Source organism: Alosa alosa, chromosome 5 (assembly GCF_017589495.1).
Source record: "Alosa alosa isolate M-15738 ecotype Scorff River chromosome 5, AALO_Geno_1.1, whole genome shotgun sequence".
Taxonomy (NCBI): domain Eukaryota; kingdom Metazoa; phylum Chordata; class Actinopteri; order Clupeiformes; family Clupeidae; genus Alosa; species Alosa alosa.
This window is the reverse complement of record NC_063193.1, coordinates 3,319,844-3,333,316: the sequence shown is the minus strand read 5'-3', so window position 1 is coordinate 3,333,316 and position 13,473 is coordinate 3,319,844. Positions and strand designations below refer to the sequence as shown.

Sequence of the window (13,473 nt, the reverse complement as noted above, 5' to 3'; positions counted from 1 at the left end):
GTGTCTTGATCAATCCAGTTGCAAAATCTATGGACAGTATTTGTTCTGATGTGGTTATAAAGCATCAGTTATTCATGTTCTGAACAATGACTGGCACATTTGAACAACAAACACAAGTTTAAAAGCAAGAGTCAACAACATTCATTTACTTGAATAAAACCATATATTTTTCAGATCTTTGTACACTTTGTTACAAAACTGTATGGTACTAAATTTTTTAAAATCAGTTTTTGGTCAGAGAATATTTAATTGTTTTGTGTGCAATTACCATGTATTTACAAAAGTCTCACGTTAGTGATCTCAAAAACCAAAGCAATAATAAAAAAAAAAAATCCAAACCTTTCATACACTCTGAACATAAGACATGGCTTAAAGATAAATATATTAGTAAATAAATATTCAGAGAACATATTTCCATTCATGAAATGCGCTGCTATACAGATACTGAAATATACACAGATTGATTTCTAGCCTTTTTTCTTTTTTTAAAACATTTGTAAAATGGTAATGATGGAGAAAATAATTATATTTTTAAAAAATTAAAAAATATTATTTTTTGTACACATTTGTCTTTTATACAATCTTCTTAAGTGCTACAAACAATACAAAAAAATTAAATAGTGACTCAGGTACCCCAAAATGTTACATTTGCAGTACATATCTCTATGCAAGGCAAGATTAGATTCTTGGCCATGAATTACGGCACCAGGTTACAGTTTCAGCATCCTAGACAGTAGCACGTTCTGGTTCGGCCTGCAGCCGGCCAGGACCTGGCTGTTCACCAGACTCCGAGCCAGATCTGGACCGATTCCGTGCCAGAATCGGCGGCTAGCGGGTACATAAATAATCAAAAACCAAAAAACAGTTCTCTTCCTCACGGCCGCCAGTTGTGAGCTTGATGGGTACATTTCATAGAAACAATATAAAAACCTCTGTGTACACAGAAAAAGGCATGAGGAGATCGCTGTGTGGATGATGTGAGCTTGTGTTTAACATGTGTGAGTGAGAGAAAAGAAAAGAAGACATGGCAAGAGAAGAGAGAGAGAGAGAGTGAGAGAGAGAGTGACTGAATGAAAGAGTGTTTATGTATGTGTTTGTGAAAAGCTTAAAACAAGGATGCTGCTTTGAATTAGTTTGCTTCAGAAACCCCCCACATCCTAATGGTTCCCAAACGAGTTTCTGCTTTGGCCTAGTAAAAAGACACGCATGAGAGCTGTACTATCACTGAAACAACACACACACACACACACACAGAGGTGGTATGAAATTATGAAAATCATTCTCAGAAGTAGAGGTAAAGCAGTCTTGAGTGGAAATAATCCCAGCCCATTAACATATTCTCTCTCTCTCACACTCACACACACACACACACACACACAAACCTATACTTTGGTGCTATACCCTATAGACAGCCTAAAACAGACCCTCTTTGAATCACTGGTAGATTTGTTAGAAAATAAATGTAACCTTTGTCTTGGTCTGTGTTTTATTATCACTATTCCAAAGAAGCCCTGAGAAAGTTGGATAGGGAGCAGTGGAAGTCCTCAATCAGACACCACCATTCATCCGCTTAGCTTCAACACTGCACTGATACTAGTACTGTAAAACAGCATCATTTAAAAAAAAAAACTCTGAACTGCAGCATGATAAGCTTTGGGATGACTGATTCCTTCCCACAATGCACTGCAGATCATTTAGGCTGTACGTAAACACGCACCATTGAGTGAGTGCATGTAAGATACAGCATGTAAAAATAACTAAGACTACTGGCATTATGATGTGTAAAACCTTGGCAAACTGGTAAAAACAAAGAAAGAAAATAATGAAATGTTTAAAATTTGCAAAACAATTGGTGTGTGTGGGGGCACTAGTGTGTAAAAGCAGAGACCTTGAGTTGTGTGGTTGAATGAATGAGCACACAAATAAATGAGTGCATGGATGAATGCATGAATGAATGAAGATATGGTCCTGCTCTTGCACCTGACACACAGTTCATCAGATGGGAGATGGCTTTGGAATAGATCCTTGCCAGTGCCCTCGAACAGATATGCTTCATATTGGTTTCTGATGATTCTGGTGCAGCCATTTGTTTACTCTCGGTCTCATATACTAGCATTTCATTATATCCCAAATGTTAACTTTTGCAGAAGGCCACAGGAATCAAATGGAGTCCAATGGGAAAGAGTGATGATGAGAGACATCAAGAGAAAGAAAATAGAAAGTGGAGAAAAAAAAAAAGATAATTAAGAGAAAACCTCAGTAGAAACTCACACAGTTTCTGATGTAGACATTCAGTGAAGGTTTAACAAGGCAACTGCAGAAGAAGTTTAAGAGAGGTGGTTGGATGCAAGAGGCCACTGTGGTTGGGGTCGGGGGTTAGGGTTGGGGTAGTGTGTCAGTCTCATACCCCACAGGCCTCGTCAGTGGCTGTGCAGGCGACGCTAGCGGCGGTGGAGCAGTGTGAGGCCCTGGCGGCGGGGAAGAGGGCCCGCGCCTCCAACCTGGCCTCCTGCAAGCTCGCCGCCACTCTGTTCCGCGGATAAGGTCCCGAGGGAGGGAAGAGGGCCCTGGCGGGCTCACTAGTCCGCCCCACCTCCTCTTCCTCCTCCTCCTCTTCGTGGGCCTGGGCGATGCGGCACGAGCGCAGCAGGGACGCCCGTGACTCTGAGTCGGGTCCCTCGAGTCCCAGCTCGCCGTCCGCGTCCCCGGTGATGATGGGGATCCGGCGGCTGGGCTCGCGGACGCCCTGCGCACTGGCAGCGTCCGCCTGCGAGTACTGGACGCTCACGGCGTAGTCCTCCGAGTAACAGCCTACGCCGCTTCTACCACCTGCACCGCCGCCATTACTGCGTCCACTGGAGCCGCGCTGCATGGCCAGCTCCTGGTAGAAGCAGCACGGCAGGCTGTCGTACCCTCCATGGTCCCCGCCACTACCGCCACTTCCTGCCAGGGGGTCCGAGACGGACACTCCCGGCCCGCGCAAGTTCATAGGGGCCATGCCGGGAGCGTCGCGGGGCCTCCCTGCCTCCAGCCCCGGGTGGAGCGGCAGGGTCTCCAGGCAGCAGCTGCAACCCCCGTCCCCGCTCTCCTCCTCCATCTCCTCCTCGTCCTCCTCCTCCACCGGGAGCCTGTGGCGGCCCATGCTGGCCCCGTACGAGGCCTCCCGGTGCTGGTGCTGGTGCTGCAAGGGTGCGCTGGTGGCGGCAGCTGAGGTTGAGCTGGTGCTGCCGGGGCCAGTGGCGCTGCTGCCATCCCTGGGCTCCAGGAGCAGAGGGCGGCCGCTGCACAGAGACTCCTTCCCGCATGTGGAGAGGAGCTGCTGATGCTGGTGCTGCTGGTGCTGGTGCTGGTGCTGCTGGTCTCCAGGGGAGTAGCAGGGGGCAGGCGGGGGCGCTGGTGGCGGGGACGTCAGCTGCATGCAGTCCAGCCCCCCAGGGGAAGGGGGGCAGTCCTCGGCCGAACCCACCACGGCCCCCGAGGTAGAGGAAGGACGCCCGGCGGCACCAGCGCTGGGACCAGAGCCCAAACCCGGCCCATTTCCCGTGCCTGCTGCCGCCACCTCGCCCCCAGCGGACCCCCGGCAGGGGCTGCGGCTGCGGTAGACGTAGGGGTCATAGTCGCTGCTCAGCGAGCTGCGGAAGGTAGAACAGCTGCCGTAGACGCCCTGGTTGCTGACCTCGGTGCAGTCCAGCATGGAGTCGCTGGATGAGCAGTGGCACTGCGCCGACGAGCTGCTGCTGCTGCTGCTGTCGCTGCCCGGGCAGTCGGCCAAGTAGCCGCTGCACACCGACCGGTGGCCGTGGTAACAGCTCAGCCCAGAACTGCTGCTACCACCACCCCCGCCCCCGGGCCCGACGTCGCCCAGCCGCGAGCCGGACGTAGGGGCCATGTGGACCACTGTTGGGTAAAGGAGTCCCTGCTGGAAGGCCCGGCTTTGGCCCTTGTGGGGGCCCAGTGGCCCCGCGGCGCCCCCTGTAGGCTGCCCGTGGGCGTCAGTCTGCGGGAAGGTCAGGCCCTGGAAGTAGTAGTGCTGGTACATGGTCTCGTACTGCGAAAAGCAGGGCGCACGCGAGAAATTGCGCCCGTGGAATTTGGAGCGCTTGAAGCCGCTGCTGTGCGACTGCGGGTATCCGGCGACAGCGGCGGTTGCCCGGTGCTCCATGGCGGCGCAGTGGTGCGGCCCCAGTGTGTGCTCCAGGTGCAGCGTGGGATAGCCACGCAGGAAGGCCGACGACTGGCCCGGGTAGAGGCCCTGCTCGGGGTGTTGGTCCACCGTCAGCACCGTGATGGGGTTCCCGTGCGGGTCCATGCTGGTGCGGGTCGGGTAGGCGGTCACCTGGCCAGCGCGGTGCACGCGGCCTGGGTAGTGGACTGGCAGCACCACCCTCTGCTGCCGGCTGTGTACTGGGTTCCCAGGATCCATACACACTGGCCCGCCGCTTCCCTTCTTTTGCTCTATGGGCATAAAACACAAAAATGAAAAACTAAAATAATTGCATACAGACTACACACACTAGTTACTTTTATCTAACACTGTACTGTACAATACTCTTAGTTACTATTGTTTATTAGACTTATGGATATAAAAATGTTTTAAAAATCCCAATAGACCATGACGTCTGAGGCCTCTGGTGATTCCCCTAGCCAAGTGCACATATAAAATAAGAGCATATGTTTACAGCATGTGACTAGGGATGGGAACTGGTTACTGCAGAAATACCATTTTGTTGTTATGCCATGCAATGTGAGTATGGACAGTCAAGGTTTCTCCCTCACCTATAATGTTGTGTCTGCAGTGTGGGCAGGTGTGGTGCTGGAGTAGCCACGGGTCCACACACTTCTTGTGGAATCGGTGGGCACAGGGGATCACTCGCAGCTCCTGGGTACACACACACATGCACATTTAGCAAATATTGCAAAACAGTGGACACATGGCACATTCTTGTGTTGATGAGTAGAAAAACAACCATAGAATCCTCTGCTTGAAGTCAGGCTTTGAATAGAGTACCGAAGCCATGACGTAGCGTTGTCAAGCCACTTCGAAAGTTAAGATCCAGTGACACTGTAGCCATGGAAATGGAATGTCACACTTCAGTACTCTCAGAGCCTTATAGATAAATCTCACTCTAGGGATGACAGAATCTTCAACCAGAGACAAAAAAAATCCTCTACTAGTGACAACCATGACAACCAAAGAATCCTCTGCAATGATAACAGAATCTTCAGCTCATAGCCACCATGACAACTAAAGAATACTTTGCCAGATAATGATAACAGAATCCTCTACCAGTGACAACCATAGACTCCTCTGCAATGAAACTCCACATACATCATTTCATGACTAACAAAACTTTTAGATCAAGACCTGACAGTGAGATAGCATAACGATAACAAATGATCCAGTCCATTATGCAGTGTAGTGTTCACAGATACATGACCCTCTTCTAAAAAGCAGTGGGTTGGAAACCAAAAGCTTTAGAGAGGAGAGGAGCTTTGTGAGCTCTTCCGGAGAGGGCACTGAATGCTTCTGAAGAGTTCCATGGCAGAGCCTCTGGCCGCTGACTCATCTCCTGGCCTTTCTTAAACCTCTTTGTTGCTTTCTGCCATCACCCTCTCTTTGATGCCATTCAGCCTTTTATAGGACCACTTCCTCTGGGCGTGAAAGTCTCCGAGAGAGTGATGAGTGAGTGTGTGTGTGTGTGTGTGTGTGTGTGACACAGTTGACTCATAACTACAGAGGAGAAGGGGGGAAAAACTATAGCCCTCATGGCACCAGTCTTTGTCCACTTGCAGATAAGGGTGGGGAGACAGAATGTCTAACTAACCGCCACCACTATCTTGATAATCATCCTAGAGCTGTTCTAGAGTTAGCATCAAATCAGCCATGAGGAGGATAGGTCAGTCATATCAACCAGTATTGAACATTACAGAACTGAACGAACGCCATACGCAAACACAACCATGTACCCCTGTGATTCAAATCACAGACTGTTAGACTAAAGACTGAAGAGTAAGACAACTTCTTGTGACAGTCTTGAATGTGTGTGTGTGTGTACTGTATGTGTGTGTGTGTGTTTGCATCTCACCTCTCCGTCGATGTATTTCTCGAGGCAGATGGCGCAGTCGGATGTGGAGCTGCTGCTTAGCGAGTCGGACGCCCCACAGCTGCTCTCGCGCTGACCTTTGCCCTTGGCCTTGAACTTGCGCGTCTCCATCTTCTCCAGCGCCTGGATGGCCATCCTGTTCATGGAGCTCTGCAGGTGGACCACAGCATCACATTAGCACCACCAACGGGTTACTTGTTTCTGTATGTGTGTCTGTGTGTGTGTGTGTGTGTGTGTGTGTGTGTGTGTGTGTGTGTGTGTGTGTGTGTGTGTGTGAGCATAATGATTGTAGAGACGCTCACAAAAGGCAGTCAGAACCAGTGTTGCCAGATCAGGTTGAGTGATTTCCGCCCAATTACATTCAAAAACCCACCCTCTTCAGCAAAAAAACACGTTGTCGTCATAGAGAACCATTGAACTCAAAATTTGATTTGATTTGCCCGTCTAAAGCTTATTTATTTTCCCCCGGCCGACTAAGTCAAAAGAAGCCCAATTGGGCGGGCACCCGCCCAATCTGGCAACACTGGTCAGAACCTGTGTTGCACTCTGAATTAGTCAAAAGCATGCTTCTAAACACAGTCAGAAACAGCTGTTGATCAGTCACTCCACAGTGACGTGGTGGTTGTAGGTCAACGTGATGGTCAATCTGGCCCCTGAAGTCACCTTGAAGGTTACTGCCCAGACTAAGAGATGGTGGTTTACCTGACCCCTAAGGTCACCTGAAGGTTAAAGGTGAGGCTGAGTGAGTGGTTGTTCTACCTGGCTGCGGCGCTGCTTGAGTTTGATCTTGATCAGCAGGATAAGACAGACGAGGGACACCACCACGAAGAACGCCAAGAAGATCCCCATGTCAAAATACTCTGCAGGCTTCTCGTTCAAAATCACACACACACACAATAGAACTGGGGTTAAATCTCACACATCATACAGCACAAAGTACAATAGACATCGTCATTAAAAGAGTTTAAAAAGTGAAGTGCTGTAAGAATAGTCTACAAGATTAAAGTTCAATCATAGACAATTGACAAGAGAAATGGCCAGTGTACTTGGGAAGGGCCTCTTAGGAAGACAGAGACAAAAAGAGGGGAGGACCATTGGGGTGAGAGAGAGAGAGAGAGAGAGAGAGAGAGAGAGATGATAGTGTGTGTGTGCCTGTGTTGGAGTGTGGATTTGTCTGAAAGAGACAGATTATATAAGTGTGGGAGTTTGTGTGTGTGTATTTGTGCGCATAGTCGTATATGGGTATGAATGTGCGTGTGTGTATATTTGTGTGAGCGCTCATATATCTGTGTGTGTGTGTGTGTGTGTGTTCTGGTTCCCTCACCCTTGGCGGCCTGTGCTGGATCCTGGCCCGGGCCACTTTCTGCTTGTTCACAATGTTCATCAGCTTGACGGCGTCGGCGCCCTTCACATACACCACCGGCCTCTTCAGGGGGTCCTCCGACAGCTGGTTCAGCTGACAAACACACAGGACATTCCAATTCAATTAGCAAACTTTGGTCATTAATTCAAAGCAGCTTGTTGATTGGTGGGAATAGTGTATGACTCTGATTGAGCCACTTACTTTGTTGCCCATTTACAGAGTCAGGAGACTTGTTCTTTGAGCACACACACCGAATTGACCGAACGACTGAGAGACTAAATTGACAAAAACGTGCATTGGATTGGAATCTCCGACTGCATGTTTCGAAATGGACTTTTTCTCAAGGCCCCCTGAGTCTGCGTGGAGACACCAGATCCAGAGATGGATACTTTATCAATCCAGAGGGAAACTGAGGCATCCAATAGCTTAGACATAACATGACCGTGTCCACCCCCACCCTCCACCCGTGTCAATACAGTTGGCAGAAGCATGTGTGTTTCCAATAGGACTGGGACGCCATGTGAAAAATAAACCTACAGACTTGGAAACTGTGGTCGAGGACTCTTGGAGGGGGCCGCGGGACACGCAGAGGGGAATGAATTGCATGTTCTGAATTTGGACACCGAATTTAGCCTCTCTCTCATCCGCTTTGTATCTCTGCAGTCTAGCGCGGGACTCTGTAATTACAACAAACCCAAAGGGAAATACCAGGGATATTCAAACCTCCAGTCCTCAACTTCCGCCATGTTTCCAAGTGAAATATGGAGTCAAAAGAAACTGCATTTCAGTTGTTTTCTTCTTCTTACGTCTAAGGCCTCATTCCCTGCGATCCCATCTAGCCAATCCATTAGTCTCGTTCATTTAAAAATAAAAATATGTTTCACAGACTAATCAACACCACTTTGTCTAAAATGGCAAACAGCAGTCCTTTAGCCAATGGTAGCAATTTAGTGTTCCTGTGAAAACAGGAGATGTGATGTGAGACAGATTCAAAAACACAGAAACACACAAATGTAGAGAGAGGGATAGATAGATAGATAGATACAAACAGAGACAGAGAGAGAGGGGGAAAGACAGACAGACAGAGAGAGAGAGAGAGAGAGAGAGAGAGAGAGAGAGAGAGAGAGCGAGAGAGAGAGAGGGGGAGAGAGAGAGAGAGAGAGATGTCACAAAAAGAAAGGAAAGAGACTTTATTGCCAAAAAAGGTTCAAACTAATGGATCTGGCAGGCAGGCATTTTGACTTGGCCCCTTGGGAGACCCAGGCGAGTAAGAGAGGGTTCTCTTCTCATGAAACCCTTCGTGCTAAGGGGAAGCAGGGCATGGATTGGTGGTGGTGGTGGTGGAGGAGGAGTGTCTGGTGTCTGGCTATGCAAGTTAAAATATCACAAATACAATGACGAAGACCATATTGAGATACTGAGACCTTATTGAGAGACAACGGGATCAAACTCAAAAGGGCAGTTTCTCACAACGTTTTCTCTGAGGGAAGAAGACACCGAAGTTGAGGAAAAACATGGATGATCTCAACGTTATACGGGATGAGCTCATCACTGAGAGGCTCACAAATATAACCCATCCAGATTCTGTGACAACGCAAGGGGGGTGCTTTAGACTTGGGTGTCCGAGTATTGACAAGGTCAAACAGATCAGTGAATGATTAATAACCTGGATGGCTGCTGACTACATCCTAAATGTCAGGGGAGGGACTCTGGGTGGGAGAGGAGTATGGTAGGTTGGGTGGTGGAGGAGTGGAGGTGTGGGCCCAGCCCTGGCCGAGAGGGCCACCCGATTCTGAGCACCCTCAGCTGGGGGAGAGAGGGTAAGATTAGCCCCCTGATGATGACCTACACCCATTACACCATCATACACACTCATGTCATCACTCCCAACGCCCAGCTCAACTTTTACCTCCGTGTTACACTGATACAAAGTGTTGTCAGTTGTAGTTGGTGCTGCTGGCAGCAAGTTAAATGTTGGCATGGTGGCAATAATTACCGGTATATGATTTTTTTTTTCCTGATCAGTAAACGTGGTTGAGGTGCTACCAACAGACAGACAGTTACTGGCTACATTAGCCTCTCTGCCCAATCTTGGTCTTTGGTGTGTTCTAAGCCTTACATCTCAAGTATTTGTTTATCTACTTATCAAGTGGTATCATTTGTTTCTATTGCTCTCTGCAGGTTTACTTTTATATATTGTATATTATTTACAGTAATTATTACACTGTGAATCACTTCGGACTGCACAGCGTTTGCACTACCTCCATGGACATATACTGATATACACCACAGCTTTTCACTCCATTGCCTTCACTGGCACTTAGTCCTTCAGTTTATATTGTCAGTTCCCTGTAGATTTCTGGTGGATAAACCATCACAGCTGAATATAGTTTTTAATTTTGTGAATGGGCACTTGCTCTGTATGCGTCACATCATGTGTAAGCTACTGCATGCCAACATTTACTTCAGGATTAATAGAGTATCTATCTATCTATCTATCTATCTATCACTAGCATTACATAACAATAGGAGCCAGCCGTATAAGGTGTAAAAAAAGATGAACAAAAATACTCACTTGATCGATGGCTTCTGGGTTTTCAGACACATCAAAGATGACTGCTGTTGCTCCTCTCTGCACTGCTCTCTTGGCCTGTGAAAGAGAAACATGGTGAGTGAGTCTAAAGAACTAAAGTCACTAAACAACAACAACAAACAAACAAACAAACGTACTAAACAAAAACACCACAATATTATTACAAATACTATACATATCTTGTAGTGTCTAGGGTTTCCTATACTCGCCATTGATAGAAGTTGCATGAACTATTTACACCATGCATTTTCATGCATTACCATATCAAACCACTAGAGGGCCCTCTTACACTTTAAATAGCATCTGACTCAGAGATTGTATCCAGCAGCCCAATTCTTTTCACTGCTCAATATGCACCCATGTGCACCCCACTACCCCCCCCAGAAAAAAACACAAAAAGTTAGGCGTACATCACCCCAATTGCTGCAGAAAGCTGACCACTGACCAAGCTGCTAACCAAGGCAGAGTTCAAAGGGGCCCAAAAGACAAACCTGCTCAAATTTGTCTGCCTGGCTGTGGCCTTGTGCCTCCCTGACGATCAAGTCATCAAGTCAGAAATGTCAAACTGGAGTGCAACTTTAAATCTGGACAATATTGTGAAGTGCTCCACTGATCCAGTTATTCAATGATTAAACCTTTTGACAAAAAGAAAAAAAAAAAACACCTTTTTCATTCAGACTTTATAGTGTCACTCAAAGCGGTCAGTAAGAGAGCAGTGTTTCCCCTACAGTGTATTTAACAGCGGCGCAGCGCCGCCGCTGGCTTTTCAGCGTCGCTGCAACATAATATCACGAGATTCACTTAACACACTGTAAAAGCACAACGGCCAACGTCATCTCGAAATTGTTTTCTGAAAGTCTTGAGTAAGTTAAGTGCATCAAATCCGCACTTAGCCTCTCATTATTCAGGACATATATGCGGCATGATGTGTCAGGTGATTACGAGCCCAAAGACAAGTCTGCAGCCCATATGGCTAGCCTACGTTCTGAACACGGTTACATTGTTTAGCTATCCGACTGATGGGGTCTTGCTCCGCCACAGTGTAGCCTATGGTGTTATCGTTCACTTGTAGGTTACACAATAAATAGCCTACGTATAGGCCTGGTGACAATAAAAAATGATATTAGTTATATTTCATCACGAAGCTGTTTGTATGCCGTGAATTCGCTTGTAGCCTATGCCATATGTTAAGCTTGAGCAATTCCTCTGATCCAAAGCCTGCTTTGACACATTGACACTAATGTGAAACATGCATCCTCCTCTCCTAGCCTACATCAAATAAAAGAAACCAATTCATGATTACCGAAATGAATTTAACAAAAAAAAAAAAAAGTTTGTTGCGATTTAGCCTACTGTTGTGATGCGATTCTTTCTGCTGATTGGATTTACGTCCGGTGTCGTCAACTCTGAGAACTCTTGCTCCGGCTGACAATTTTATCCAGAGAGCTGATTTCCCAAAGATGAGCATCCATCAACATTCAACGACAAATTATTAAAACGTAAGTAATGCAATAGAGTAAACCAATGTGCTACAAGGTGTATGGTCTTAACGTTAATTGTAGCCTAGACTTGTAACGTTAGCGTAGGGCTACAGTACATGTAATGTTTGCATGGGAAAGCTAGGCGAACACAGTCTAGGCCTGTTTAAACTTTCTGATAGTTAAAGGAAATATGAGCATATGTTGGCATATACGTATAGCCTAAATTCTGTCCACTTAGCTTTAATAGGCTATCACAAACAGACCTTTTCTACGCTTTGCATTAGACATAGGAGCCTACATTCTCTTATCAGAAAGACGGTTCTCATAACTTCAGCGTTCTCTTGACGGTGAGACGAACGGTCGCACTTCAATCAAGTAGCCTAGGTCCTTTTCGAGTTAATTGTGAGTGAGTTGTATGGTAACTGTGGGAGTGATGTAGAAGAAAAGTGAGTATTTACTTTTTTATACGTGGGTTTGTTGTTTTGGGACTGAGAAATAGACTACAAGGAGAGCATCTGGCTACGTGCATGCGTGTCAGCATTAATGGCCCCCAACAATTCAATTCAATTACCAAAGAGCCTTAGAGATGTTCTTTGAAAAGCCCAGAAAAATTAAGTGCTCGCAGATTGGGTGTGGCCTTTGCCATTAAGACAAATTTAAATAAATTGTAAATAATCTTTTTCTGGGTTGTGCCATTTCATTTTTTCTTCTATCATTTTTAACCAATAATGTAAAAGAAAGCTGAAAATGTCCACAAAAGAAACACGAAGGTATGATATAAAACATTTTTTTTTTTTAAAAAATAACAACCCCCAAGTAATAGCACGCTGCTGGAAAAATTTCTAGGGGAAACACTGGAGAGGGTTACTTTTAGGCAGGTGGAGCCACTTTAAACCGTCCCTCTCCGTACCTTACTTCCTCCTAACTGTCCTCAGCTGCACAGAGTTGGGAAGTCCACTCCAATACCTGATATGGAAAAAAATCCCAGCTATGCAACGCTTTCTGCTGGACTTCAACACGGCCCTACACGTGTCATGGCACAGACGGGACAAAAAAAAAGGGTTTCTGGTAACAAACCGTACCAATTATGACCCCTAGCCACACACACACACACACACACACACAGAGAGAGAGAGAGAGAGAGAGAGAGAGAGTCGTATTAGAGTGTTCCTGTCCAGGCCGACCGAGTATTTGGACTCGCTGGACCACAGAGGAAAGGAGTGAGCTGCGAGCGGCTGATTCCAATCTGGGGCTTTATATAGCCTAGCCTGGACGTTAGCGCTCATATACAGGGTGCCTATGGGTGCGGTCAGGTGGCTAGGGCCAGAGCCCGGGCCTATACTTTGAAACGAGTGAAAAGCATTCTCTCTGTCGGATATATTTTAAAAACACAGAGCGTCACAGAGAGAGACAGAGGGGGGGGCAGGGAGAGAGAGAGAGAGAGAGAGTATGAGCAAAGACACAGCCTGACTGTGTCTCTTTCTTTCTTTCTTTCTTTCCTTCTCTTTCTTTCTTTCTTTCTCTCTCGTGCTCTCAATCTCTCTTTCTCTATCTGTCCGTCTCTCGAACACACTAACACAGGCATTAAAGGGTGGTTGGCCGCCTGTCTCTGTGATACTGGCGCCAGATCACAGAGGGAGTGAGGAAAGCAAACAGTTCACACAACATTTGACCCCCCCCCCCCCCTCATCACCACTGCCCAGGCACCCTCCCTTCCTCCCTCTCCCCCCGTCACTCAGGACTGGCCGGCCTCTCTCCCTCACCTCTCACCTTCAATCCAAAGAGAGGAAGTGTGTGTGTGTGTGTGTGTGTGTAGCAGAGATAGTCAGACTGGGGCCAACGGCAGTGCTGTTATTACAGGGCTCTGAGAGGAAGCAATTTGTACCTGAGGAATCTCTCTCTCTCTCTCTCTCTCTCTCATTTGTAATTAGG

At 47.1% G+C, this 13,473-nt stretch overlaps 1 protein-coding gene across 1 annotated transcript in view; it reads right to left on the bottom strand.

The window, feature by feature from the left end:
* Positions 1-144: 144 nt before the first annotated feature.
* znrf3 (zinc and ring finger 3) overlaps positions 145-13,473 on the bottom strand; it is a 74,807-nt gene continuing 61,478 nt past the window's right edge. Inside the window, exons 3-8 of the mRNA XM_048243797.1 lie at positions 10,043-10,117; positions 7,429-7,560; positions 6,864-6,971; positions 6,087-6,254; positions 4,777-4,879; positions 145-4,455 (exon numbers count right to left, since the gene is read on the bottom strand). Of these exons, the coding sequence (XP_048099754.1) occupies positions 2,402-4,455; positions 4,777-4,879; positions 6,087-6,254; positions 6,864-6,971; positions 7,429-7,560; positions 10,043-10,117 (2,640 nt within the window). The 3' untranslated portion in view covers positions 145-2,401. The remainder of the gene's footprint in view (positions 4,456-4,776; positions 4,880-6,086; positions 6,255-6,863; positions 6,972-7,428; positions 7,561-10,042; positions 10,118-13,473) is intronic.